This window comes from Microcaecilia unicolor, chromosome 1 (genome assembly GCF_901765095.1).
Source record: "Microcaecilia unicolor chromosome 1, aMicUni1.1, whole genome shotgun sequence".
Classification (NCBI taxonomy): domain Eukaryota; kingdom Metazoa; phylum Chordata; class Amphibia; order Gymnophiona; family Siphonopidae; genus Microcaecilia; species Microcaecilia unicolor.
This window is the reverse complement of record NC_044031.1, coordinates 647,200,007-647,227,366: the sequence shown is the minus strand read 5'-3', so window position 1 is coordinate 647,227,366 and position 27,360 is coordinate 647,200,007. Positions and strand designations below refer to the sequence as shown.

The 27,360-nt window shown below is 44.3% G+C and overlaps 1 protein-coding gene across 4 annotated transcripts in view; it reads right to left on the bottom strand.

Moving 5' to 3' along the window:
• Window positions 1-824: 824 nt before the first annotated feature.
• The window catches only part of NDUFV1 (NADH:ubiquinone oxidoreductase core subunit V1), a 48,122-nt gene continuing 21,586 nt past the window's right edge, over window positions 825-27,360 (bottom strand). For all 4 annotated transcript variants that reach the window (XM_030222522.1, XM_030222504.1, XM_030222514.1 and 1 more), the window contains 9 exons: window positions 21,390-21,472; window positions 20,424-20,594; window positions 16,400-16,583; window positions 16,015-16,204; window positions 14,902-15,114; window positions 10,699-10,865; window positions 3,623-3,704; window positions 2,697-2,842; window positions 825-1,194 (listed from right to left, as the gene is read on the bottom strand). In XM_030222522.1, coding sequence (XP_030078382.1) covers window positions 1,111-1,194; window positions 2,697-2,842; window positions 3,623-3,704; window positions 10,699-10,865; window positions 14,902-15,114; window positions 16,015-16,204; window positions 16,400-16,583; window positions 20,424-20,594; window positions 21,390-21,472 — 1,320 coding nt within the window. In that variant the 3' untranslated portion in view covers window positions 825-1,110. The remainder of the gene's footprint in view (window positions 1,195-2,696; window positions 2,843-3,622; window positions 3,705-10,698; window positions 10,866-14,901; window positions 15,115-16,014; window positions 16,205-16,399; window positions 16,584-20,423; window positions 20,595-21,389; window positions 21,473-27,360) is intronic.

Below are 27,360 nucleotides of genomic sequence, written 5' to 3'. Positions count from 1 at the left end.
GTCAGGGGATGTACCCATATTTTCTGTGGAGACAATTTTTGATCAAAAGTTTGCACGCTTGACTTCATTTAAATAAACTACTCACTAAAACCTCCGTTGTGATGTAGGTGAAAGAACGTGCATAGTAGCACTGCGTGCTCACTTTTATTCCCATATAGGAAGGTCATTTTCAAACTTATTTCCTGCCTGTCTGAAAACTGCCCGTCCTATGTTTTGCAATATACTTATGACTAAAGTTGGAATGACCTGGTTTTTGACCCCCATATTAAGGGAGAGGATTTTGCATCTAGCTCATACCTTTTCCGGCTGTAGTAACATTCAGGTGCAGCAGGTATTTTTCTGTCTCTGGAGAGCTTACAGTTCAACCCACCTGTTTACTAAGCCATGCTAGCTGCTGCCGTGCACCAATGCTGACTCAGCCCATTCATTTTGAATGGGCTGTGTCGGCATTCCCGCACGGCTTAGTGAACAGGGAGGTAAGTTTGTAACTGAGGAAATGGAGGGTTAAGTGCCTTGCTCAAGATTACAAGGAGCCACAGTGGGATTTGAATCTGGCTTCCCTGGTTCTCAGCCTGCTGCTCTAAGCATTAGACTACTCCTTCACTCCTTTTAATAAAAGACACAGGTAAGACAGACTGAGAATGTTTATATGACTTAAAGACGAAATTTTGTTTTGGATTTTTTTTATTTATGCAATTTCAAAAAAATATACAAGATTATTCACTTGAACAGAAAATGAGCACCTCAAAACAAATATATACAGGCATTGAAGGACAAAACCATTCCTAATAAACAGGACCCTCTTGTATTTAAGTCCATTATAGTGGGGGGGGGGGGGGGGTTAGCGCCACAATAAAGAGCAGTTTCATTACTTCAAAGATGACATTTACTTTCACACACACATACCGTTTCCTCATCCCTAAGGGACAAGCATCAGATGCTAGCTCTTATTCAGGGACACCATATGCAGAGAGGTTACATGTTTACATGTCCTACTGGCATTGTGAAGAGTCGATAAATAGAATAGAAAGCCATGAAGGTGGTTACGTGCTCTTGCAGTCCTTATTCAGGTGATTTGAGAAGATCCTGAGTCCCCCTCACTGTCTTTTCTCATGCGCTCGCCTGCCGGGCTCTAGATTCCTCATATTGTTTCATTCTCTCCTCCAGCTCTGGGCGGAAGTGTCGGATCAGACCCTACAGAAAAGAGGAGATGTCAGTCAGCATAAGCTCTAAGTTCTCCTTTATCAATCAAACCCTTGAAATTCTACCTCAAATAGCCTAAGGGTTTAAAAAAAAAAGGCACAAAATACAATCTAAAATACATAAACAGCAAAAACTAAAAGCATAAAGTAAAAAAAGAAAACAAAACGGTAGGTCAAAATACGCTAGCCTTTACATGGGTGGGACAGACCATAGCTGTCTCATGAGTCGACGATCTGCCCTCTGCATCTTTCTTCTTGAGCTAGAGACTGGCTCCTGGCAACTATTTCTTCATTTTCCTCCTAGTCATTTCTCATATGTACCTTTATTTATTTATTTAAATTTAGTTCACACCTTTTCAGTAGTAGCTCAAGTGAGTTACATTGAGGTACAATAGGGATTTTCCCTCTCCCAGGAGGGCTTCCAATCTAAGTTTATATCTGAGGCAGGGCCGGTTCAACCTATGGACCAGTTAAGGCACTGGCCCACAGCATCGGTGATAAAGGGCATTGGTGCTCCTGCGCAAATTTGGCTGAGGGTGCCACAGTCCCTTCAGCTGGCCCTGATCTGAGGCAATGGAGGGTTATGTGACTTGCCCAAGATTGCAAGGAGCAGCAGAAGGACTTGAACTGGGTTTCTCTGGTTGTTAGTTCAATGCTCTACCCACTAGGCTACTCCTTCACTATACTATACTCACTGTTCACTTACACTTAAAAGTTAGAAAATAAGAATGACTTATCAAATGTCATGAAAATTTATTCAAAAATGTAGTCTTGATGGTATACTGCAAGCGGTTTTAAATTAGCCTATATCAAGCCAAAGAAGTGGAAAAAGCCAACCAAAATGTTCAGCATTTATTTTGAAGAATAAACTTTGATCATCCTGAACATTTTGACTGGCTTTTTCCACTTTTTTTAGTTTGATTCGTGTGACTTTCATTAGTGCCTTTTGGTGTTTCGTTAATTAGCCTGTAAACCGCTTAAGTCTGTGATTCAGCTATAACGATATAGCAAGTGTTGAAATAAATAAGCAAAAAGGCCTAGAGCTATTACTGAATACCTTTACTGGGAATCTTTTGACCTTATTGTCCTCCAAAAAAAACCAAATGTCATCAACTCTCTCATCCATCAATGTTTAACAGTAGAGTTTAAAAGCTGTTACAAATATTACTGTATTCACAGCTTTCATCAATTTACTTTAAAGTTCTACGACATGGCTCAAATCTGTTTCTGGAATGTGACAAACACCCCTCTATTTGGGCCAAATTATAAATATTATACACCCACAGACGATGGTTAAAAGAAGGGCAATTTAGGCTGCAACCGACGTTATTATTTGTAAAGACTAATTCCCTTACAGAGAAAGAGTAAAAATGGCATAGCTGCACTTAACACTCATTCCAGTCCATTTTACAGTTTGTCTATCCTCAGCCCTGCAAGTCACAGATAGTGCCAGGCTGCAGAATCTTTCTCCATATCTGTCCCTCCAGTGGTTACCTGCACAGGCCATGCAGCTCCATCTCCCAGAGCACAGATGGTGTGTCCTTCGATCTGTTTGCTAATCTCCCACAACATGTCAATTTCGGCTACACGAGCCTCTCCTTTGACAAAGCGCCACATGACCTTATTCATCCAATCAACACCTAAAAGAAAAGAACATGGCAGCCAATAAGATACAGGTGAAGTCGTTATAAGCCATTACAAATCTTAAGGTCATTTTCAAACATTTCCCATGATTAAACAGCTGTTCAGTCACAGGAAAAGCCCCACTGAAACTACCTCCCACCAACCTGTTTCAGGAGGGGATAAACACACTCAGACTGCAGCCCTATTCCCTGCCAGCCCACATTTTCAAAAGAAAATCCTGCATCTAAAAATTGCTGCATCAGAGGCAAGCAAGGAAAATCAGGAACAAGAATGTGGGACTGGAGAAAAAGAGAAAAGTGTCTGTGAAGAAGACAGTATTCATATACTACATGATGATATGTCTCAGGCAGCATGAAACGGATTTCACAAGTGAAGAATGAGGAAAAGAGAGATAGAGAGAATGAGTGCGAGTGTGTGATGCTCTGATACTGATCCTCCCGGCATGGCGTGTACCAGCAGTGTATAATAAGGGTACAATATATGATGTACTCTCTTGCCTGGTGCTTTGTGATAGAGGTATGTGTGGGGTATGCCCCCCCTCTCAGGGCAGCCTACACTGGAGGTGCAACATGGATTGTGTGCCTTCCAGAGCAGTATGCACTGAATGTTTGAGAGGAATTGTGTGTGGATATTACATGTCATATTATCTTCCGTTCAGCAAAGCATGTGCGGCACATTCTGGTGTACCCACTATGCACCTGTAGTATGTGGCACACTCATCTTTCCAGGGCAGTGTGCACCAGAGGCATAATTGTGATTATGTATGAAATGCTCACCTTCCCGGCATGGCGTGCACTGTCCACAGCTCTCGTGTTTGTAGAATTCAATAAGACGTGCAATAGCTCTTACAATGTCTGTCTGTGGACAAAATGAGGGATCATACGAGGTTAGAAAAAACACAAATCCAAGAACTGAGAATGGAGAAAAGAAAAATTCACAAACAGGCTGCAAAGTAATGGGAGGGGGTTACTCTTGTCACACACAATACCCTCAGGGCTGTACCCCTCTTGTTGCTCCAAGTGCTGTTTCTTACATAGTCTACCACTCCACAGGGTGTCACTCCACAGTCTCTCAGCAGCAGAGTTGTATCTATACATTTTGGTTCCTGGGGCAGGCAAGAATATCTGTGCCTCCTGGCCCCTACTCTGATCTCCATCCCTTTTTCATTCTCTCTCCTCTTCTTCTCCACCTGGGTGGAGGACAACAGCAGAACACTTCCTGGCTTTTCATCTGCTACCAGCCCACACTTGCATTTCAATCATTGTTCCTCTCCCAACCCTAGTCACAGCCCTGCCCACCAGCAGCAAATTGTTGCTGGAACGAACACAGAAATAATTCACTGAACACTGAGAAGACTTCAAAAGAAGTTAGGTTAACTTGGACTTTATCATCTATATCCATGGAAGCTTCCCGGGAAAAGTAAACCAAAAAGGAATGAACAGCTGTCATCCTGGAATAATGGAAGACAATCCCAGAATTTGTTTCTTGCTGAACAAGTAAGTTCTGGAAATTTATGCCACTGGAGCTCCCACACCCAAAATCATTTGCTAATTATCCTGTGCGGTAGCATTGTGCTTACAGAGGATCGACATCCAGGGGGTAATGTCCATAAACACAGGGTGCCTATGTGACTGTTAAAATATTAGCACAAATCCAGCAGTTTTAGAATCTATATTCAAGGAGCAGATATTATACCTGCTTGAGAGCAGGTGTAAATGTTACAATGAAAGAACACAAAAAAATCAAAATATATATAAAAAATGTAAGGCATCAACACTTGGTTGTTGAAATTTAAAAATAAACTTTATTTATCAATGGATAGCAGGGAGAAAGGGACTCGACACAGCTGTGTTTCGGCCATACAGGCCTGCGTCAGGAGTCTTCTCACTGTATGCTGATCTTATATACTATCCAAATAGGGAGGGAATGTATATATCTCTTTCTAATGTGATAGCGTTGTACAATATTCAAACCAAAATCAAGCGGGAATCAGAGTAGCGTCTCGTCTCTCTAAGGTTAAACAGAGCTACTCTGATTCCTGCTTGATTTTGGTTTGAATATCGTACAACGCTATCACATTAGAAAGAGATATATACATTCCCTCCCTATTTGGATAGTATATAAGATCAGCATACAGTGAGAAGACTCCTGACGCAGGCCTGTATGGCCGAAACACAGCTGTGTCGAGTCCCTTTCTCCCTGCTATCCATTGACAAATAAAGTTTATTTTTAAATTTCAACAACCAAGTGTTGACGCCTTACATTTTTTATATATATTTTGATTTTTTTGAGTTCTTTCATTATATTTTTAATTTTTTTTTCTTTTGTTGGTCTTCTTCGCTGTTTTGTTTATTGCTATTTTTTGCGAAGACTGGTTGCTTCTGTTTTTTGCACCACAGGTGTAAATGTTAACATGCTCTTTATTAAATAAATCTAACCTAATCTACTTTTTGTGAGTGCATGTCTGTCTGTATTATTTAGATTGTAAGCTCTTTTGGGCAGGGACTGTCTCTTTGTATCAGTTGTTCAGCGCTGCGTGCGTCTGGTAGCGCTATACAAATGCTAATAATAATAATAACAACTCTGCCCAGCTCTGCCTCTGTGCACACCAGCTTGTGTGACCTAAAATAAGGGGCCATTTACACTTCTAAAATGTAGGGAAATTATTTAAACAGTTCCTCTTCCTCTGCTTAAAACACATGCAGTGAGCTGAACTTAAGCCTTAGGCACTGACACTCACTGCTCAGCTGACTCTTACTCCATCAGGGAAATATCACCTGCTCAGTAGCACAATTATCTAGTCTCAGCTTGAAGAACTTGTGACTTCACACCAAGCAGTTACAACATGTCACTGGAGATCAGAAAAGAGCATCATACTTAAGGAACCAAGGTCAATTTTTGCCATCATATCCTTAGGGTGTTTATAGCCTCTCTCAAGTCGTTTCATTTCTTCCATAACCAAGTCAGCTAGACAGCCACATTTAGCATGCCCTCTTCCAGCAATGGTGGTCACACCATATTCAGTATACACACTCAACCTCCCTGTCTTCTGTGGATAACACTCATCCTACCTATCTCATCAGCTCGTAAACTTGTGGTCATCTTTGACTCCTCTCTCTTTTTCTCTGCACATATCCAACTGACTGCTAAAATCTGTCATTTCTTTCTCTATATCACCACTAAAATTTGTCCCTACCTTTCTGAGCACACTACCAAAACCTTATCACCTCTCGCTTAGACTACTGCAATGCGTTTCTCATAGAGAGAAGCCCCAAAGTCATTAATAACCCTCAGAAGGGCAAGACATCAAATACCTTTATAGAACAGGTGGGGAGGGGAAGAGTAAAATCTGTGGAGACTTGTATACCAATGCCCGTAGTATAGGAAACAAATTTCTAGATCTAGAGGCTGCAACGATAAGAAGCCAATTTGGATTTAGTGGCGGTCACAGAAAAGTGGCACACGGAGAACCATGACTGGGCATAGTTATACCTGGCTATAATCTACTCAGGAAGGACAGGGTAGGAAAAAAGGGTGGCGGAGTGGCATTATATGTTAAGAATAATATTAGTGACAGAATTGCAGGACATGCGAGGTAAGGAAGAAGCACAATGGGTTAAACTGGTAAAAGGGAAAGGAAAATGTATTTACATTGGTGTAATGTACAGGTCACCCTCACAGTCAGAAGAAATGGGCAGAGATTTAATTGAAGACATTCACAAGATAGTAAAGAAAGGGGAGGTACTACTAATAGGTGACTAATATGCCTGATGTCGATAGGAGCGTCCCTGCTGTGGGGCTGTCTAGAAGCAAAGGGATCTTAGTTTCTCTACAGGAAGAATTGTTCCAGCAGTGGACGACGGAACCGATGTGGGATGGAGCAATTCTAAACCTGATGCTTACAAACGGGGAGAATGTTTATGATGTTTTGAGATTGAAAGTCCTGGATTTCAAACGAACTAACTTGGCTGAGATGGGGGAATTTTTCAGGGAAGAGTTGGATAGGAACAACTGAAGGAAGTAGAACATCAGTGGGCGAAACTGAAAGGAGCTATTCTAAAGGCAACAAACTTTTATGTTAGAAAATTACATAAAAGGAAAAGAAGGCCGCTCTGGTTCTCGAAAGTAGTAGCTGAAAAGGTAAGGGAGAAAAGGTTAGCCTTTATACATTACAAGATGATGCAGAAAGAGGAAGATGGGTAAAAATACTTGGAAAAGATGTCAGGAAAACGAAGAGGCAAATGGAGGAAAAGTTAGCCAATACAGTAAAATTGCAGGACAAGACATTTTTTAGATATGTAAGTGGCAGGTGGAAGTGGCATAACAGCATTGCGAGGCTCAAGGCTGAGGGGGAGGAATATGTAGAAGCTAATAAGGATAAAGCTGAACTGCTAAACAAATATTTCTGTTCAGTGTTCACAGATGAAAGACTGGGGACGGGATCGCAGAAGACAAATGTTAATGAGGATGCATATATGGCAGACCAGGACCGATTCTCGAAAGACTGTGTTCGTGAGGAGCTGGCTAACCTAAAAGTAGACAAAGCGATGGGGCCTAATGGGATACATCCGAGGGTACTCATGTAACTTGGAGAAGTTCTGGTGGCTCCACTGTCTGACCTAGTCGATCCTTCCCTAGAATCTGGAGTGGTCCTGGAGGAGGGCAGATGTGGTCCTTCTGCACAAGGAGTGGAGGAGTGGCCTAGTGGTTAGGGTGGTGGATTTTGGTCCTGGGGAACTGAGGAACTGAGTTCAATTCCCGGCACAGGCAGCTCCTTGTGACTCTGGGCAAGTCACTTAACCCTCCATTGCCCCATGTAAGCCGCATTGAGCCTGCCATGAGTGGGAAAGCGCGGGGTACCAATGTAAAAAAAAAAAAAAGAATGGAAGCAAGGAAGAGGTTACAAATTACAGACCGGTCAGTCTGACCTTAATGGTGAAAAACTAATGGAAACGCTTCTAAAGCGAAGGATTGTGAGGTTTCTCGAATCGAATGGAATGCAGGACCCGAGGCAGAATGGTTTCATTAGAGGCAGACCTTATCAGACAAATCTGATTGACTTTTCTGACTGGGTGACCAAACAGTTGGACGTGGGAGGAGCACTAGATGTGGTGTTCTTAGTTTTTAGCAAAGCCTTTGACACGGTTCCACACAGGCGACTGATAAGTAAACTGAATGCCCTCGGTATCGAACCTAAGTGACTTACTGTGTTAAAAACTGGTTAAATGGAAGGAGACAGAGGGTAGTGGTAAATGGAGTTTGCTCTGAGGAAAAGGAAGTTACAATTGGTGTACCGCAGGGGTCGGTCCTTGGGCTGGCTCTTTTTAACACCTTTGTGAGTGATATTACGGAAAAGCTCTCTAGTAAGGTTTGTCTCTTTGTGGATGATACCAAACTATGTAACAGGGTGGACACCACGGAGGATGTGGATAGCATAAGGAAGGATCTGGCAAAGCCTGAAGAATGGTTCAAAGATCGGCAACTAAGATTTAATGCTAAGAAATGCAGTCATGCACTTGGGTCACAAAAACCCGAGGAAACAGTACATTATAGCGGGTGAAGAGCTTCTGTGTACGAAAGAAGAGCGGGATTTGGGAGTGATTGTATCAGATAACCTTAAGGTGGCCAAACAGGTAGAAAAGGACACTCAAAGCCAGAAGGATGCTCAGATGCATAAGGAGAGGGATGACTAGAAGGAAAAAAGAGGAGATAGTGCCCTTGTACAAGTATCTGGTGAGGCCCCATTTAGAATACTGTATGCAATTCTAGAGATCGCACTTATGGAAAGATAAACAGGATGGAGTCAGTCCACAGGGTGGCTACAAAATTGGTCGGCAGTCTCGGTCATAAAACATATAGGGACAGGCTCATGAACCTCAACATGTATACGCTGGAAAAGAGGTAGGAGAGAGGGGATATGATAGAGACATTTAAATACCTCAGTGGAGTTAATGTACAGGAGCTGCGCCTTTTTCAAATGAAGGAAACCTCTGGAATGAGAGGGCATAAGATGAAGTTAAGAGGAAATAAGCTTAGGATGATCTGAGGAAATACTCTTTCATGGAAAGGGTTATGGATACGTCGAATGGCTTCTCGGTTGAGGTAGTGGAGACGAAGACTGTGTCAGAGTTTAAGAAGACGTGGAACAGACACGTGGGATCTCTTAGGAAAAGGAGGAGTTAGTGGTTACTGAGGATGGGCAGACTGGATGGGCCATACGGCCGTTATCTGCTGTTATGTTTCTAGGTCTCCCACTAAGCCATCTCTTTCCCCTTCAATCTGTTCAAAATTCTGCTGCAAGACTTATATTCCACCAGTGTCGCTATGCTATTAGCCCTCTCCTAAAGTCACTTCATTGGCTCCCTATCCCTTTCTGCATACAGTTCAAACTTCTCTTATTCACTTACAAGTGCATTCACTCTGCAGCTCCTCAGTACCTCTTCACTCTTATCTCTCTCCCTACACTCCTCCCTGGGAACTCTGTTCATTGGTTAATCTCTCTTATCTGTAACTTATCCTCCACTGCCAACTCCAGACTCAGTTCTTTTTATCTTACTGCACTATATGCCTGGAATAGACTTCCTAAATCAGTACGCCAAGCTCCAGCTCTGGCCGTCTTCAAATCTAGGCTAACAGCCCACCTTTTTTGAGGCTGCATTTAACTCCTAACCCCTATTTACTTGTTCAGTACCCATGTCTGATTTATAATTCCCACCTTAAGCAATTCCCTTATCCCTTATTTGTCCTGATTAGACTGTAATCTCTGTCGAACAGGAACTCTCTCTTCATGTTCAAGTGTACAGCACTGCATACATCTAGTAGCGCTATAGAAATAAGTAGTAGTAGTAGCACACCCAGGACCAGCCTAGTGTGCAGTATTTGGGGGATGGCAGCAGGGCAGGAGAGCACGTCACCTGCCCCCTCCCTACCCGTGTCCATTATTCCGCTCCACCCCCCCTCTTGCTGCCAACCTCTTCCTCGGTCAAAGCTCTCAAGACATTTAAAACCGAGACAGGCCCATGCCCAAGTACTGCCACATCCTGCCCTCCCGCCACACAGGATCCTTCATCAGGAGGGCAGAAGGCAGCAGCACTTCAGAATGGACTTCTGCAGAGAACCTTTGACGTTTCAGCCTGGGAAGAAAGAGGGTGGCAGCAAAGGGAAGGAAAAGGGAGGAGAAGCTGGACAAGGGGCGAGGAGAGTTTTAAATCTAACTTAAAGGCCTGGCTCTTCAGACAGGCTTTTTTGGGTACTGATTGGGTACACCAGCCACTGATTGCTTTTAGCTTTCTCTTTCCCCTTTTACCCTCATTTCCTTTTTTTTTGGTATGATTGTAGAGCTGTACTGTTTTTAATGGAGTTCCTTTCTTTTCTGAATCTGTTATAGATTGTACACGGCTCTGCTCTGCCTAGGTAGCTAGAGCAGTTTATTTTATTTATTTATTTATTGGGATTTATTAACCACCTTTTATGAAGAGATTCACTCAAGGTGGTGTAGCAAGTACTAATAAACTACCTGAGGGCAGAGGTAGAAAGAAAGGAGGAAGGGAAGGGAAGAAAGCATACAGGTGAAAGTTTGGGCTGGCCCTGGTTACACCAGAAAGTGCAGATATCCCAAATTCATATTTATCCCAACAGGTAGGAGGGTGTAGAATCCTGCCATATACTGATACCACTAAAGATTTTTGAACCCATATCCACCATGTGTGTGTGTGAATTTATTTTGCATTACCGATATTAACATTTCTTTCAGTTGCTATATTATATTGTGACGTGCTTTCAACACACTTGGTATGGTGGAGTGTATAACAAACGTATTATTATTATGATAGGACGACAGGTCCTCACTCACCGATTTATCCATGACAATGATGGCAGCAGTTCCCAGCCCCGTCTGTGCCTGTACCAGTGCATCAAAATCCATCATCACTGTCTCACACACCGACTTGGGGATGAGGGGTGTGGAGGAGCCACCAGGAATCACAGCCAAGAGGTTATCCCAGCCACCAGTAACACCCCCTGCAGAGACAGAGCAATGCGTTTTCAGGGTTCACACTTTTATTTACTGGATCTTAATGTGCCAAAGGTCATGAGTGGCTGATCTGATCAGCACTGCAGGACTAGAATTTGTAACCTCCAATACAGCTGGACCTCCCATTCCACTGGAGTGAAGGCTACAGTGTCGATGTCTCATACACCTGAGCAACCCAGTGGGCAGGAGGTAATTCTATGAAATTGGCAGTAACACAGTATTCTGTAAGTTAAACATTTAAGTTACTCAAGCATTTAGGTGACAGTATTTACACCAGCTCTTATGTATTCCTATCTCAATGCCTATGCTAATCTTCTATAAAGAAAAAAGGTACCTACTTTTCTTTATAGAATGCATTCCTATCAAGCGCACTCTAGACACTTACATACAGTAGAAGTAACTCCAGGGAGACCTTGTGCTGTCTGCAGAATTAGTGTTACGGAGTTTGCTTCAGTTGGGTGAAGAAGTGTGGGAAGACTGCATCAGTGAAGACCTAGTGTAAAGGGGACTCAGATGTATGAGCCCAAACACAGAACACTATTCTGTTTAATAAGGAAGCCTGGACGGTGTGATGGCAAATGATCTGGACCATCAGCTGATGGAGGTGAGAGCTGGAATAACTTCAGAGTGACAAAGGTAAAGAGAACGGGTCAGCTTCTCTTATAAAATACAGAAAGTGGTAGCACAAGCCTGGAAACACAAAATGAAGGGAGTTTATTCCTTGATGGTACAAAAACTTTGTTCTAGAATGAATCATTAAGGATGTAAGTAATCCAGGCACTGAAGCAGACACAGCACTTCCAGTTCCACTGTCACAGGAACGTGACTTCTAGTCTTGCGAGGCTGCTGCTGGAAGTCACGGCAGCCATTTTTACCACAGAGGGGGCATGGGCGAGTGGGGATCGCTCCTGCCCCAACATGCCACTGGACCACCACACAGGTACTTGGGGGGGGGGGGGGGGGGGGAGGAGAGCGATACCCGGGAGGGAGGAGAAGAAGGAACAGCGATCCATACCTGTTGGGGGGGAGGCTCTGAAACTTTGCCGGTTCAGAGGGCTGGCAGTGGTGGCGGCAGAGGAGGGACACTAGCAGGTGGGAGGGGGATGCTGGACACCATGGGGGGGACAGAGGGAATAAATCCAGCTCAGCTCCTCCGTTTCCTTAATGACCATCGCTTAATTCTTCCCAATCCGTCGCCTATTATGAATCCACGAGAAAAGAACGCTTTCTATTTTTTGGCTCCATTTCTGTGGAATAATCTCCCCCTTAGTTAAGCTTGGAACCATCAATAAATATGTTTAAGATAAGTCTTAAAACCTATTTTTATGCCTTGGCATTTGGAAACCACTGACTGGCGAGGTCCAGAGGATGGAATGGTGAATGCGAGATGAAATTTTCCAAGTACTTGCTACTATGGTCAAGACTGGTGATATGATTATTATTATTTATTGCACTTGTATCCCACATTTCCCCACCTATTTGCAGGCTCAATGTGGCTTACAAAAACCTGTAATGGCTTCACCATTTCAGGGAAAAGAAGTACATTTGGTGGTACAGAGATATAATAATAACAAGGTTAGCAGTCGATCTACTCAAGCAGTTATAGAGAGAAAACGGTCAAAGTGAGGGAGGGGTGTTGATGAGTTGTAGTTAGTTATGGATTCTCGTGGTAAGCCTTGGTGAATAGATAGGTTTTCAACGATTTGCGAAAGTTTGTTATTTCTTTAATTGTTATCCTTTCCTATATCTAATGGCGTTCTTTTTTTGGTTAAGTTATTTATTTTTATTATTGTACATTGTCTCAGTTTACATTCCAAGGACTTGCTGCTTATAGTCAAGACTGGTGTGTGTATGTCTCTGATGTGATTGCTATCCTTTCCTACTTCTAATGCTGTTCTTTTTTTGGTTATTTATTTATTTTTATTATTGTATATCCTCTTTTTTACATTGTAAAAAAAGGTGATTCATCAAATGTGAACAAATATAAACTTCTAAACATTTATATCTGCTCCTGACAGGCATATGCTTGGGGCTTCAATCTGGGGTAATATCGGCTGCATTTTATAAAGGAAAGAAGTACATTCATGTCTTTATAAATTAGGCCTAAAACAGGCACCTACTTGGCTTTCATATACAGATAACCAGTTATAAAAATTACCCCAAGGTGACTTCAAAAGGTCCTTGTCCTGAGCGATAACTCCCTAATGTACGGCCTAGTATTGTACGTGCATCCCTTTGCATTTGTCCATAGTAAATTCCATCTGCTATATAGATGTCCAAACACCCAGCTTGGCAATTTTCTGCTGCAACTGTTGACACTCTTTCTAAATTTAGGGAGTACCATCGAAGTGGTTTACACAATACAAAATATAAATAGCTATCTAATAGAGAAAGGAATTCCATTAAGACAGGACACTCTATTCTGGATGTCATCTGGAAATTTGATCACTTCACTCATTGCTCCCTTTTCTGATATGTCAAACAATGGTCAGTGTTGAGATCCATGGCACCTTCCACTTTCACCTCTTTTCACTAGGAAACTGGCCATTGAGTCCTGCTCTTTAACCAGTTAACAACACCACAACAGGACTTAACATCCTATCCTATGACATTTTAATTTCCGAGGCAGGCTCTCAGAAGAGACGTTATAAAATGACTTCTGAAAATCCAGGTACTTTATGGAAGCAATTTTCTTACTGCCTGTAATGTTACAAAGACCACAGGTACTTTTATTCACAAAATTAGCAGCAATGTGAGTTAAAGTGCATCTGGACCTTTCACTTTAAGAACTTCCTAAGGGCTTTCTGCAGAATGCACTTTTTTTCTGACTGAAAACATGCTTACTTTTGAAAATACAAAACTCCATGAGTTATTTTAACTCCTGCCCTTGGGAATGCCTTTCCCAAATGTGGGTAAGAGTCTGAGCATAGCGGAAACACATGTAAGCATGCACTTTTAGTGATATGCAGGAAGGGCCACAGTCAAATAGCCCATTTCAGAAAATTAAACAGTTTTAACCTCCGGTGCTTGGCAGGCTTGTACCGTCTGGGTCCCGCATATGACAGTGCCGGGCACCTTTTACGGTCTGTGTCCCACAAATGACAAGACAGATTTGGATAGGCTGGAGTGGGCTTTGATGGCAACTCCAGTAGTTGGAAACATAAGGCCAGAGCCAGGCGGACTTCTACGGTCTATGTCCCAGAAACACCAAAAAAAGACCATGATCAAGTATATAATACCACATTCATTGTTGATTTAATCATGAACTAGCCGTTAAGCCCGTTAAAACAGGCGAGATTTCCAGCAACCCTCCTCGCCGCCGCTCCATACCCCCTCCGTGCCGGACCCCCTGCACTGACCTGACAGTGCCTCTCACCTCCGTGTGAAAGCGTTGCAGGCAGCAGCAGATTGCTCTGCTGCTGCTTGCAGTGCTTCCACACCGAGGTGAGAGGCGCTGTCAGGTCAGTGCAGGGGGCCCGATACGGAGGGGGGCGGGAGCGGCGGCGGGGAGGGTGGAGGTTGGTGCACGCGATGTTCGTTTCCAGGCTCCAGGGGCAGTGTCCGACTCCATTTCCCTCTCTGTTCCGCCCTCTGACGTCATCACGTCTTGACGCAAGGGCGGGACAGAGAGGGAAGTCTCTACTGCGCATTTGCAGGTGAGTCGGTCACTTGCCATTTATATGTTTGATTGATAATGAATGCGACTGTTGAGCAGACTGGATGGACAGTTCATGTCTTTATCTGCCGTCACTTACTATGTTAAATCTATATATGGCTTCAAAAGACACAAGACTTCCCTTGCTAAACTCATGTAGTGTGTGAGGGAAGCCTGCACTGTTGCTGTCTGGGCTGTACCTAGTGCATAAGAGAAGTTTCCATAGCTGTTGTCCAAGTTGGGCCTGTTGTAGTACAAACGGACAGAGCTGTCAACCTAGCTCTCCTCCCTAATAATGGATTCATTATAACAACTGGGAGGTAACAGTGTTATTCTTAGGATGTCATGCAGGAGATGGGGGCTCTTACCAGCATGTCTTTCTATCAGCTCCTTCAGTGGGATGGACATCTCTTCCTCCACTGTACATGGGTTGTTAACGTGACCTGAGATGTTGAATAGTTTAGTTCCAGAGTTCCTTTCCCGGCCAAACCCAGCAAACCAGGTGCCTCCTCGCCGGCAGATTGTGGGAGCCACAGCCACCGTCTCGACGTTTGCCACTGTTGTGGGGCAGCCAAAAACACCTGGAATTGGGGTGGGGGGAGAAAAAAAAGGCTCTTTAATGTTCCTGCTCAGCCAAAGGAGCAGAACAAAAATTGTGAAACAGAAAGCAGACAAAAAAGCGGGGACAGCAAAACAGGGAACTGCTGAGGAAATAGAACGGTGAGCAAGTTCTATCTATCTAACATCTAACAGAATGCCAAAGCCCTGTAAGAAGAGAAACAGGAGATTTTAAAAAGACAACTCTCCTGTGCTGCTGTTCTTGAATTTTCCAAACCGGAAGCATTTGACGCAGGCTCCAGCTTACAAAATGCAGGCGATTATCAAACAGCTTGAACCGTCTGCATACAGTGCATCATAACAACCTCTCAAGAGTAGGCAGAAACACCCGGCTCTTATACATGAGAACCAACCCCCAATTAGCAGCTCTAAGGACAAACCTAACATGGCTTAGTCATTTTTAGCTTTGAAATTTTTAGGGCTTTGCAGCCAGATCCAGAGTCACAGATTACCTCAAATACCCTGGGATCTGACTGGATTATGACACCAAAACCACCTCGTCATCAGATGAAAACGGCTAATTTGTGATATTTGGTTTCATGGATGATGCCCGACATTCAGGAAAATTCTTAAAAAATCTAAATGCAATTTGTTTAACATGGCATTAGAAATGCTACTTGTTATGTGTACAGTTACATAAGGGTTAGTTTTCTTCTAAGGTATTTAAAAAAATTTTTTCCTTTGCACAGAGAGCAGCTTGTTGGAAAGCGAGCACACAAATACACACAGTGGGACATAACTAGACAATGCTATAAAGAGGCTCTTTGTAACATTTTAACAATTTCGTTAACTCCCACAAGTACTGTTTAAAGATTGTCACATGGATAGTTTCTGCACAGGTCATCACACTGAAGGGTCCATACCAACATCAGCAGGGAAAGGTGGCTTCAGACGTGGTTTGCCCTGCTTCCCTTCGATGGATTCAATCAGTGCTGTCTCCTCGCCACAGATATATGCGCCCGCACCTCGCACCACAAAGACATCAAAGTCATAGCCAGAGCCGCAGGCATTCTTTCCAATGAGACCTGCACTGTACGCTTCCTGGATCGCCATCTGTTGGCAGAAAGTGGGAGTGCCAAGGAGAGTAGAGCACAATACAGGAAAGAGACAGTACCACCCTCCTTCCCCCAGTTATCTCCAGAGCCCCTTCACCTGCAGGCTGGAAGCTTATTATGTTTAATAAAATTTAATATTACCACTTAACTTATAAAAGATCAAAGCGGTTTAATGTAAGAGCCTCTTCCTCACCTGCAGATTGGAAGCCTCATTATAGAACTCCCCCCGAACGTAGATATAAGCAGCACGGGCACCCATACTGTGCCCCGCCACCAAGCAGCCCTCCACCAGCTTGTGGGGGTCATGGCGCATGATCTCACGGTCCTTGCAGGTCCCCGGCTCCCCTTCATCAGCATTCACCACCAGGTACTTGGGTCTGAGGACAAGAGAAAAACACACATATACTGGGATTTTTTGGAATACGCACAATACGAGGTACCTATACTGAAAGTTTAAGAGCCTTCTCTCGTAGAAAAGAACAGCTTTGAAATTCACTTCCACAGCGATATGTGCTACTGAGGATTATATGTTTGGAAATATCCTAAGTCCAATATTCAAAAATGCTTATGCAGTCGGCAGCAGGACCCAACCACACAAGTGTTTCTTTTTCTTAAAAAAGGAAATGTCGGCATTTATGTGCAAAACTGACGGCTGTAGGCGACGGGGTGAAATTCAGCTACAACATCTTCAGTGTTCAGACTTTTTCCCATATGTTGTGACTGTAACTTTTCCCTGTATAAAGTTTCCCTCCTGTTGATATAGTTCTTGTTTTTAACTGTCTCTTTATGTTAATTGGTTTAACAGTATGATTCTCCTTCTGCCCCAATATATATTTTTTTAAACTGGAAACCACTTAGACCTTTTTGTATAGGTGGTATAACAAATAAAGTAAACATGAATAAATAGCTTTGCTGAACACTCGCTTTAAGTGAATAACGGCTGTTCTGCCGAACACGGAGCTCTAAGTCTTGATTATTTAGACAGGTTTATGGCTAATTCCTGACACAATAACAAACGTATTATGATTACAAATACAGCATTTAACATTTTTATATAAAATGTGTCTCCTTTCAGGTAATAGGTCAACAACTTGTATTAATCGTCTTTTGAACTCTTTCTAGATAGCTGACAGAATATTTATATAAATAGCAGCAACAGAGCAGCTGCAGTTTGTCTGTTGATGATAGGCAGGTGCACACCACACCCTGGGAATTGGCTTCTGAAGGAGTGGAAGCGTACATGGGCTGAACTGTGAGAGAAGAAGCCCTGTCCTTTGCAGACTGCACTAGAGAAGCCATGAGGGAAGAGGTCCTGCTTTAGAGGGTGCCCCTCTCTCTCATCCAGCACGTGATCTCTCTTGCCCCTCTGCACTTCCATCCAGCATCTGCACCTCTCTCTCCTCCACACTTTCATCCAGTGTCGGCCCCCTGCCACCCCCACCACTGCTTTCTTTAACCAGCGGCAGCAGTGGCAAAGCAAAATACAGCCATTGAAGGATCTCCCTGTACATACCCATGGTTGGCGGTCCACCCCCTCCAACATCACTTCTTGTGCCGGGGCAGATCCGGCAGCAATGGGTATGTAACAGGGAGGTCCCGCGATGGCTGTATTTTGGTTTGCCACGACAGCTACTGGTTTGGGAAAAGAACAGCAGCAGCAGAGGGTGGAAGGGTGGTGTGGGAGGTACCTAGGTCCCAGGACATCTGGGGGGAGGGGGGGGCTGCGCAGCCATTTACCAAAGTGAGCACAGCCAAACAGCTTAGAGCAGTGATGGGGAACCTATGGCACGCGTGCCAGAGAGGGCACGCAGAGCGCTCTCTGTTAGCACGTGTGCCGTCGCCTCAGTCAGTTCCAGCCCCCCTCCGAATAAAAGTCATACCTGGTCGGATTTAAGGCGGCGTCGGCAGTGAAAACCGCTGGCTCGGCGCGCCTTCAGCCTTCCCTTCTGTCTCTCAAGCTCTGGTCCCGCCCTCATTTCCTGTTTCCGCAAGGGGGGGACCACAGCTTGAGAGACAGAAGGGAAGGCTGAAGGCGTACCGAGCCAGCGCTTTTCACTGCTGCTGCCGACGCTGCCTTAACTCCGACCAGGTATGACTTTTATTCGGAGGGGGGGGGGGGGACCCTGGTGCTCGGAGGGAGGGCGGGCAGGCGACCTGGTGCTCGGGCGGCCTGGTGCTGGGTGGGAGGGAGGGAGTGATGCCTGATGTTGGGAGGGTGACCTGGTGCTGGGTGGGAGGGAGTGATGCCTGATGTTGGGAGGGAGTGATGCTGGAAAGGGAGGGAGGGACGGATGCCTGGTGCTGGGAGGGAGGGAGGCAGGTGCTGGGTGGGAGGCCTGGTGCTGGGAGGGAGGGAGGCCTGCCTGGTGCTGGGAGGGCAGAGGGGAGAGGAGAGTGGCTGGACATGGGTGTCTGGACATGGGTGGCTGGAGGGGAGAGGAGGGTTTCTGGACATGGGTGGATGGAGGGGAGGGCAGGGGGGAGAGGAGGGCAAGAAATGAAGAAGAAAGGAGGAAAGTAAAGAAATAAATGGAAAAGAAAGCCCTGGAAACGGAGTTAACAGAACAGATAGAGAGCAGCAGAATCAGAGACTGGGACCAATATGGATAGAAAAACAAAATCACCAGACAAAAATCATTTTATTTTCATTTTAGTGTTTGGAATATGTCCAATTTGAGAATTTACATCTGCTGTCTTATTTTGCACTGGGTATATTGGAGCTGTAACAGCTTACAGAAATGATTTATAATGAAAAAAAATCATGTTATTTTTTTCTCCTATACTAGTATAATAGTTTCAATGATGTCTGTTTATACGCGCCATGGCTGGTGTAAGGGGTGTGGCTATCATAGGGGTGGAGTCATATGTGGTGACCCCGCCCATAATGAGTACCAGCACCTGCGATAAATAATTAGATTTTGGGTTGCTGTTTGGGCACTCGGTCTCTGAAAGGTTCGCCATCACTGGCTTAGAGGGAACAGTATCTCCCATTCCCACACCACACATAAGGTTATGTACTTTTCTGGAAGTTTCTCCTGTATCTTGCAATGAACATGGGGTATTGTATGAGTCCTTTAACAGGCTCCTACTGCATGTCATTGATTAGATAAGGAATTTCAGACTCCCAGTGTTGTCACTTGAGATCTTGACACACACACACACATCACAAGACTCTGTCACAGTGCCAGAGTACCTCAGCAACACTCAAGAGCCAAGCTGGGAATGAAACCCAGGATCGAGAAGCAATCGGACTGCTCCAATTTCATAACTTCACTAGCTACCAGTCCGGTATAGGGCTAAATCCCTATGTCTGATCTTCAAGGCCTTTAAAGGAAATGGCCCAGAGTACTTGGAGAACAGGATCTTCCGCTACACACCTCCAAGGGCACTAAAGTCCTCCCAAGGAGTATCCCTAACCACATCCTCTCCAAAGGACATCAGGCAAAGTGATACCCACCAGAGAGCCTTCTCCAGAGTAGCCTCCTCACTCTGGAATGCACTTCCTGAAAGGCTTCGCTTACCACAAGACTAGCTCTACTTCAGGCAGCAGGTGAAAGCTTGGCTCTTCACCCAGGCCTTTAATGGAAGTAACGAACTTGCTAGTTAACCCTTTAGTGTCCAATGTTCCCATCAATCTGTTCCCATATGGCTTTTTACGGGAACATTGGGCACTAAAGGGTTATTAAACACACACATGCATACAAGGGAGTAATACCGGCTACATACTATAGCAGGACATGTTTATTCACTTCTACCCTAGCTAGGATAATTTATTTATCATATAGTTTCTAGACCGCACTATCCATGGTTCTAATATCAAAGCACCTTTCTGACTCTTATTTTCTGTTACTGTATCTTATCTATGTGTTCCATCTTTGCTTACACCCTATACTCTCTATTAAAATGTTTTACTGCATATTGTGTTGACATTGTAATGTAGCATACTATGAGGCTCATTTTCAAAGCACGCACATTTACAAAATTCCATAGTAACATATGTAACATTGTAAGACTATCTGCTTTGAAAATGAGCCTCTATTCCGCACTTTGTATTATTTGAATATTTTTATTGCTGCAATTCCCAATTGCTTTGGTTTATTGTTGCTGTACACCGCCTCAAGTGAATTCCTTCAAAAAGGCGGTAAATAAATCCTAATAAATAACAAACTACAGCAGGGTGGACAAGTCTTTCATTTCATCAGTAAATTTAACATTACCTGCCATCAGATGGTTTGTTCATGAAACTCCACTTGAGGCCAGTGGGAAAGCCGGCCCCACCTCTACCTCGTAAGCCTGATATTTTTATTTCATTCAAGGTCCAATCAACTCCTTTCAGCAGGATTTCTTTAGTTTTATACCAGTCACCACGGCTCTGTGCTCCCTTCAACCTACAGGTAGGAAACAGCAGGGTGAGAAGAAATCATTCTAGAGTCACAACTTCTATTAGCCGTAGTGGTCCTAAAGAGGAATCTCCGTGGGCTGTAGAAAAATGGGTTCCTCACAAAAATAGGTACACCGAGAAAGGAGTAGGGCTAATCAAAAGAAACAGTGAGCTGGAGATGCTTTAAAATCATCAGCATCTCCAGTGCAACGTTTCTTTTGGTTAACCTTACTCTTTTTTCTATCTCTGTAGGCTGCGACACCTTTTACTGAACCAGTACAAAATGCACTACGCACCGGAGCTTTCAAGATAACAGAGATCACTTGTCACATCTGGAGGAGGGCTCTCTTGTCTAGAAAACTGTGCTGGTCTTACAAAAGGCATCAGACCTAAAAACAGCAGTGGGGGGAAGGTGGAAAAAGTGTACTATATGCAGCAATAGATACAGCTGCTAGTTATTTCTATCTGGCAGGCTTCAAGTACAGTAACAGCTAAACATCCTCGTAGAAACACAGATGCTCATGTAGCTTAATCTATCTAGAAGGCTATGCACTCCCAGGTGAGCTGGTGGTGGTAGAGTACTGTCCTGAAAGGGAATGATACCCTACCGCCAACCTGTTGGGTGGTTGGGTCAACGGTTACAATGGTGCTCATGGCTCTTTGGATTATCGAGCAGTTTTGTGTTTAGACCTCTGCAAAGATGATGGTAAGGGGGTCATCACATACGTATAGAGTCGTCTGGATCTTGAGGAAAACGGACCCTGGTAAGAACTGAAGGCTAAAGAAAGTCTGGTAGCAATACCTCCAGTCGTGGCGTCCGTAGAGATTTGTGAATATCCGATCCTCATCGTTCAAAGGTCCAAATTTAGTTTTCTTTGGAGGAGCCTAGAGAAATACCAAAAATAAATAAATGAGAGAGCATTAAAGTACCTAAAGTATCAAACTATTTTTTATTTACATTTTATGCATATAGTGTGACATATTAGTGCTTATTAAGAAAAAAAAACTAAAAGGTAATTATAGCAACTAGTGAACATTAAAGGAAATAAACATATTAGTTGAGAAACTGACTGAAAATTTCCAAAATTAGACACAGGTACAGAAATATAATTTAGAACCCTTAATGTTCTTCTTCTTTCATTAGATCTTTCTAAAGCCTTTGACCTCATTGATCACTCTCTGCTTCTCTCTCATCTAAAGTCTGTTAGAGTCCTGAGCATGGTATTTCAGTGGTTTTCTTCTTTCCTTACTGATAGGAGTTTTACTGTTTGTACAGCATTATCAATGTCTTCCCCTAGTTCACCGCAATGTGGTGACCCTCAGGGGTCTGTCCTGTTTCCTCTGTTATTTAATATCTTTCTTAGTCCTCTGGGGAAATTCGATGGAGAGGAGGGCCAAGATGGTTAGCCCCCTTCAAGAAACACACCCCGTCTGGATGACAAGTCAATGAAGAATTGAGAAACCTGCCCCTTTAACAAGCCAAAGCTGCGACCTGTAACTGAAGCGAGTTATAGGCCAAACCTTTAAGCCCATCTTACATGAATGCTAGTATGTGCTGAACCAATGCCTTAAAGGGATCGATGGCTGTACCTGAACACCAGGACTCAAAAAAGTTGCCAGACTCTCGCATAGGCTGTCGACATAGAACATTTCTTTGTGTGAAGCAAGATAGCAATAACAGAGTTAGAATAACCCTTCATTCTCAGCTGCACCCTCTCAAAGAGCCATGTTGTAAGACCAAAGCAGGAGGGATCGTCTATTGGAACCGGTCCTTGATGGTCCTGATCCAGAGGAAGACAAAACAGTTTGTCCACCAGAAGGCAAATCAAATCCGCATAACACGGCTGCTGGGTCTAATCTTGAGCAATGAGAATGACAAAATTCAGGTGATGACTCAACCTGAGCAGGACCCCGACGATCATGGGCCACAGTGGAAACACAAAGAAGTTGCGATGTCGAACAAGGCTGTAAAATCTGGGAGCCTTGGCATTGCAATACTAATGCTATCTAATCTGATAAGGCAATTGCCTTAACGACACATTGTAAGCCACATTGAGCCTGCAAATAGGTGGGAAAATGTGGGATACAAATGCAATAAATAAATAAATTGTGCCGAGTCGCCATGAGATCCATGACTGGCGGGCCCACTTTTGAGTCACCTTCTGAAAGGCTGCCACCAACAATTCTCACTCTGATGGATCCAATGACGATGATCTGCTGAGGAAATCCGCTTGAACATTGAGAGATCCAGCTATGTGGGCAGCCGAGATCCGTTGTAAGTGAGCTTCTGCCAGAGAAAGAGAAGATGCTAAGGAAAGACTGCAAGTCCCTACCTGCCAACTGATATAAAGCTACTGCCATAGTGTTGTCTGAGAGAACTCGAACCAACTTGCTCTCCAGGAGCACCTGAAACGCTCTAAGCGCAAGCCAATTCTCCCTGAGTTCCAGCCGATTGATCTGTCATGAAGACTCCGTCTTGCTCCACCGCCCCTGAGCACTACAATGAAGACGAGACCCCCCAACCGGAAAGGCTGGCATTTATGACTACCACTATCCAAGGTAGAGCTGCAAGTGGCATTCCCTGAGACAGATGACCCGGAACCTGTACCGGAAATGGTGTTCAAGGGTGATGATGTGGAGGAACTGAAAAAAGTCTCGGTGAACCTGGAAGAGGTACTGAGCCAAACTGACAAATTAAAGAGTAGTAAATCACCTGGATTGGATGGCACACATCCAAGGGTACTCAAAGAACTCAAGCATGAACATGCTGATCTGTTGTTAGTACTATGTAACTTGTTGTTAAAATCGTCCGTAGGACCTGACGATTGGAGGGTGGCCAATGTGACGCCGATTTTTAAAAAGGGCTCCAGGGGTGATCCAGGAAATTACAGACCGGTAAACCTGATGTCAGTGCTGGGCAAAATAGTGGAAACTATAAGAATAAAATTACAGAATACACAGACAAACATGGTTTCATGGGGCAGAGTCAGTATGGGAAGGGAAATGGGACTTGATATACCGCCTTTCTGTGGTATTTTGCAACTACATTCAAAGCGATTTACATATATACGGGTACTTATTTTGTACCTGGGTTGAGCTGAGGGAAGTCTTGCCTCACCAGTTTGCTCCATTTCTATGAAGGCGTGAATAAAGGTGACCCAGTTCATGCACTGTATCTAAATTTTTCAGAAAGTTTCTGATAAAGTTACTCATGAGAGGCTCTCGAAAAAGAGTCATGGGATAAGAGGCAATGTTCTGGTGTGGATTATTGAACAGAAAATAGAGGGTAGGGTTAAATGGTCATTTCTCTCAATGGAGGAGGGTGAACAATGGTGTGCTGCAGGGATCAGTACTGGGACTGGTGCTATTTAACATATTTATAAATGATATGGAAATCGGAACGACAAGTAAGGCAGTTAAATTTGCAGATGACACAAAACTATTCAAGTTTGTTAAAACATGTGTGGACTGTGAAATATTGCAGGACAACCTTTGGAAATTGAAAGACTGGGCATCCAAATGACAGATGAAATTTAATGTGGACAAATGCAAGGTGATGCACACTGGAAAGAATAATCCGAATCATAGTTTCCTGTTGCTAGGGTATACCATGGGGGTAAGCACCCAAGAAAAAGATCTAGGTGTCATCGTAGATAATGTGTTAAAATTTTCTGCTCAATGTAACAGAGGGGAATAATCGAACGTTTGGCGGCAGCGCAACAGTAGGCCGGAATCGTATTTTCAAAAAAGATGGCCGGCCATCTTTTTTTTTTTCGATAATACGGTGTGGGCCGGCGAAATGCCTTGGATTTCACCGGGTTTGAGATTGCCAGTTTTGTTTTTCCGCGATAATGGAAAAAACTGCCGGCGATCTCAAACCCAGCGAAATCCAAGGCATTTGGCCGTGGGAGGAGCCAGCATTTGTAGTGCAATGGTCCCCCTCACATGCCAGGACACCAACCGGGCACCCTAGGGGGCACTTCAAACATCTTTTATACACAACCAAATTAGCATCCAGGTGCATAGCACCCTTCCCTTGTGTGCTGAGTCCCCCAAATCCCCCCCAAAACCCACTGCCCACAAGTGTGCACCATTACCCTAGCCCTAAGGGCTGAAGGGGGGCACCTACGTGTGGGTACAGTGGGTTTTGGGGGGTTTGGGAGGGCTCAACATTACCCACCACAAGTGGAACAGGTAGGGGGGATGAGCCTGGCTCTGCCTTTCTGCAGTCCACTGCAACCAACAACAACTGTTCCAGGGACCTGCATACTGCTGTCAGGGTGCTGAGTATGACATTTGAGGCTGGCATACAGGCTGGCAAAAAAGGTTTGTATTTTAATAATATTAGTGTGGGAGGGGGTTGGCGACCACTGGGGGAGTAAGGGGAGGTCATCCCCCATTCCCTCCGGTGGTCATCTGGTCAGTTGGAGCACCTTTTTGAGGCTTGGTCGTGAAAATAAAAGGACCAAGTAAACCCGGCGAAATACTGATTACCGCTGGGTTTTATTTTTCCATTATCCGCGAAAGCCGGCCATCTGGTAGCCACGCCCAAGCCTGCCCATGTCCTGCCTTTGCTTCGCCGCCAACACGCCCCTTTGAACTTTCGCCGGTGAGGCGAAGGGAAAGCGGCGAAGCTATCACAAATGTAGCTTTCGATTATACGCTTTTCGCCGCTTTTGCGAAATCGACGGCCATATCCTGATTTGTGTCGGGAAATAGCCGGCGATTACTTTCGATTATAAGCTGGATAGTAACATAGTAGATGACGGCAGAAAAAGACCTGCACGGTCCACCCAGTCTGCCCAACAAGACAAACATATGAGTATACCTTACCTTGATTTGTACCTGCCTTATTCAGGGCACAGACCGTACAAGTCTGCCCAGCAGTACTTCCCACCTCCCAACCACCAGTCCCACCTCCCATCACCGGCTCTGGCACAGACAGTATAAGTCTGTCCTCCACTATCCTCGCCTCCCAACCACCAACCCCTCTTCCCCCCACCTGCTCCGCCACCCAATTTCGGCTAAGCTTCTGAGGATCCATTCCTTCTGCACAGGATTCCTTTATGCATATCCCACGTATGTTTGAATTCCGTTACCGTTTTCATCTCCACCACCTCCCGCGGGAGGGCATTCCAAGCATCCACCACCCTCTCTGTGAAAAAATACTTCCTGACATCTTTCCTGAGGCTGCCCCCCTTCAACCTCATTTCATGTCCTCTCGTTCTACCGCCTTCCCATCTCCGGAAAAGATTTGTTTGCGGATTAATACCTTTCAAATATTTGAACGTCTGTATCATATCACCCCTGTTTCTCCTTTCCTCCAGGGTATACATGTTCAGGTCAGCAACTCTCTCTTCATACGTCTTGGAACGCAAATCCCGTACCATTCTTGTAGACTTTCTTTGCACCTCTTCCATTTTTTTTAACATCCTTCGCAAGGTACGGCCTCCAAAACTGAACACAATACTCCAGGTGGGGCCTCACCAACGACTTGTACAGGGGCATTAACACTTCCTTTCTTCTGCTGATCACACCTCTCTCTATACAGCCTAGCAACCTTCTCGCTATGGCCACCGCCTTGTCACACTTTCGTCGCCTTCAGATCCTCGGATACTATCACCCCAAGATCCCTCTCCCCCTCAGTACCTATCAGACTCTCACCGCCTAACACATAAGTCTCTCTTGGATTTCTACTACCTAAGTGCATCACTTTGCATTTCTTCGCATTGAATTTTAATTGCCAAACCTTAGACCATTCTTCTAGCTTCCTCAGATCCTTTTTCATGCTTTCCACTCCCTCCGGGGTGTCCACTCTGTTGCAAATCTTAGTATCATCCGCAAATAGGCAAACTTTACCTTCTAACCCTACGGCAATGTCACTCACAAATATATTGAACAGAATCGGCCCCAGCACCGATCCCTGAGGCACTCCACTACTCACCTTTCCCTCCTCCGAGCGAACTCCATTTACCACCACCCTCTGTCGTCTGTCCGTCAACCAGTTCCTAATCCAGTTCACCACTTCGGGACCTATCTTCAGCCCATCGAGTTTATTTAAGAGCCTCCTGTGGGGAACCGTGTCAAAAGCTTTGCTAAAATTTAAGTAGATTACGTCTATAGCATGTCGATGATTCAATTCTCCAGTTACCCAATCAAAGAATTCAATGAGATTCGTTTGGCACGATTTCCCTCTGGTAAAACCATGTTGTCTCGGATCTTGCAACTTTTTGGCTTCCAGGAAATTCACTATCCTTTTCTTCAGCATCGCTTCCATTCCTTTCCAATAACCGAAGTGAGGCTTACCGGCCTGTAGTTTCCAGCTTCTTCCCTATCACTACTTTTGTGAAGACGGACCACATCCGCCGTTCTCCAATCCCTTGGAACCTCTCCCGTCTCCAAGGATTTATTAAACAAATCTTTAAGAGGACCCGCCAGAACCTCTCTGAGCTCCCTCAATATTCTTGGGTGGATCCCGTCCGGTCCCATGGCTTTGTCCACCTTTAGCTTTCCAAGTTGTTGATACACACTCTCCTCTGTGAACGGTGCTCTATCCACTCCATTCTCAGGTGTACTTTTGCCAGTCCCTCGTGGTCCTTCTCCAGGATTTTCTTCAGTGAAAACAGAACAAAAGTATCTATTTAGCAAATTGGCCTTTTCTTCATCATTATCTACATAGCGTTTCGCTGTATTTTTTAGTCTCACAATTCCCTTTTTAGTCATTCTCCGTTCACTAATATACCTGAAGAAATTTTTGTCTCCCCTCCTTACAT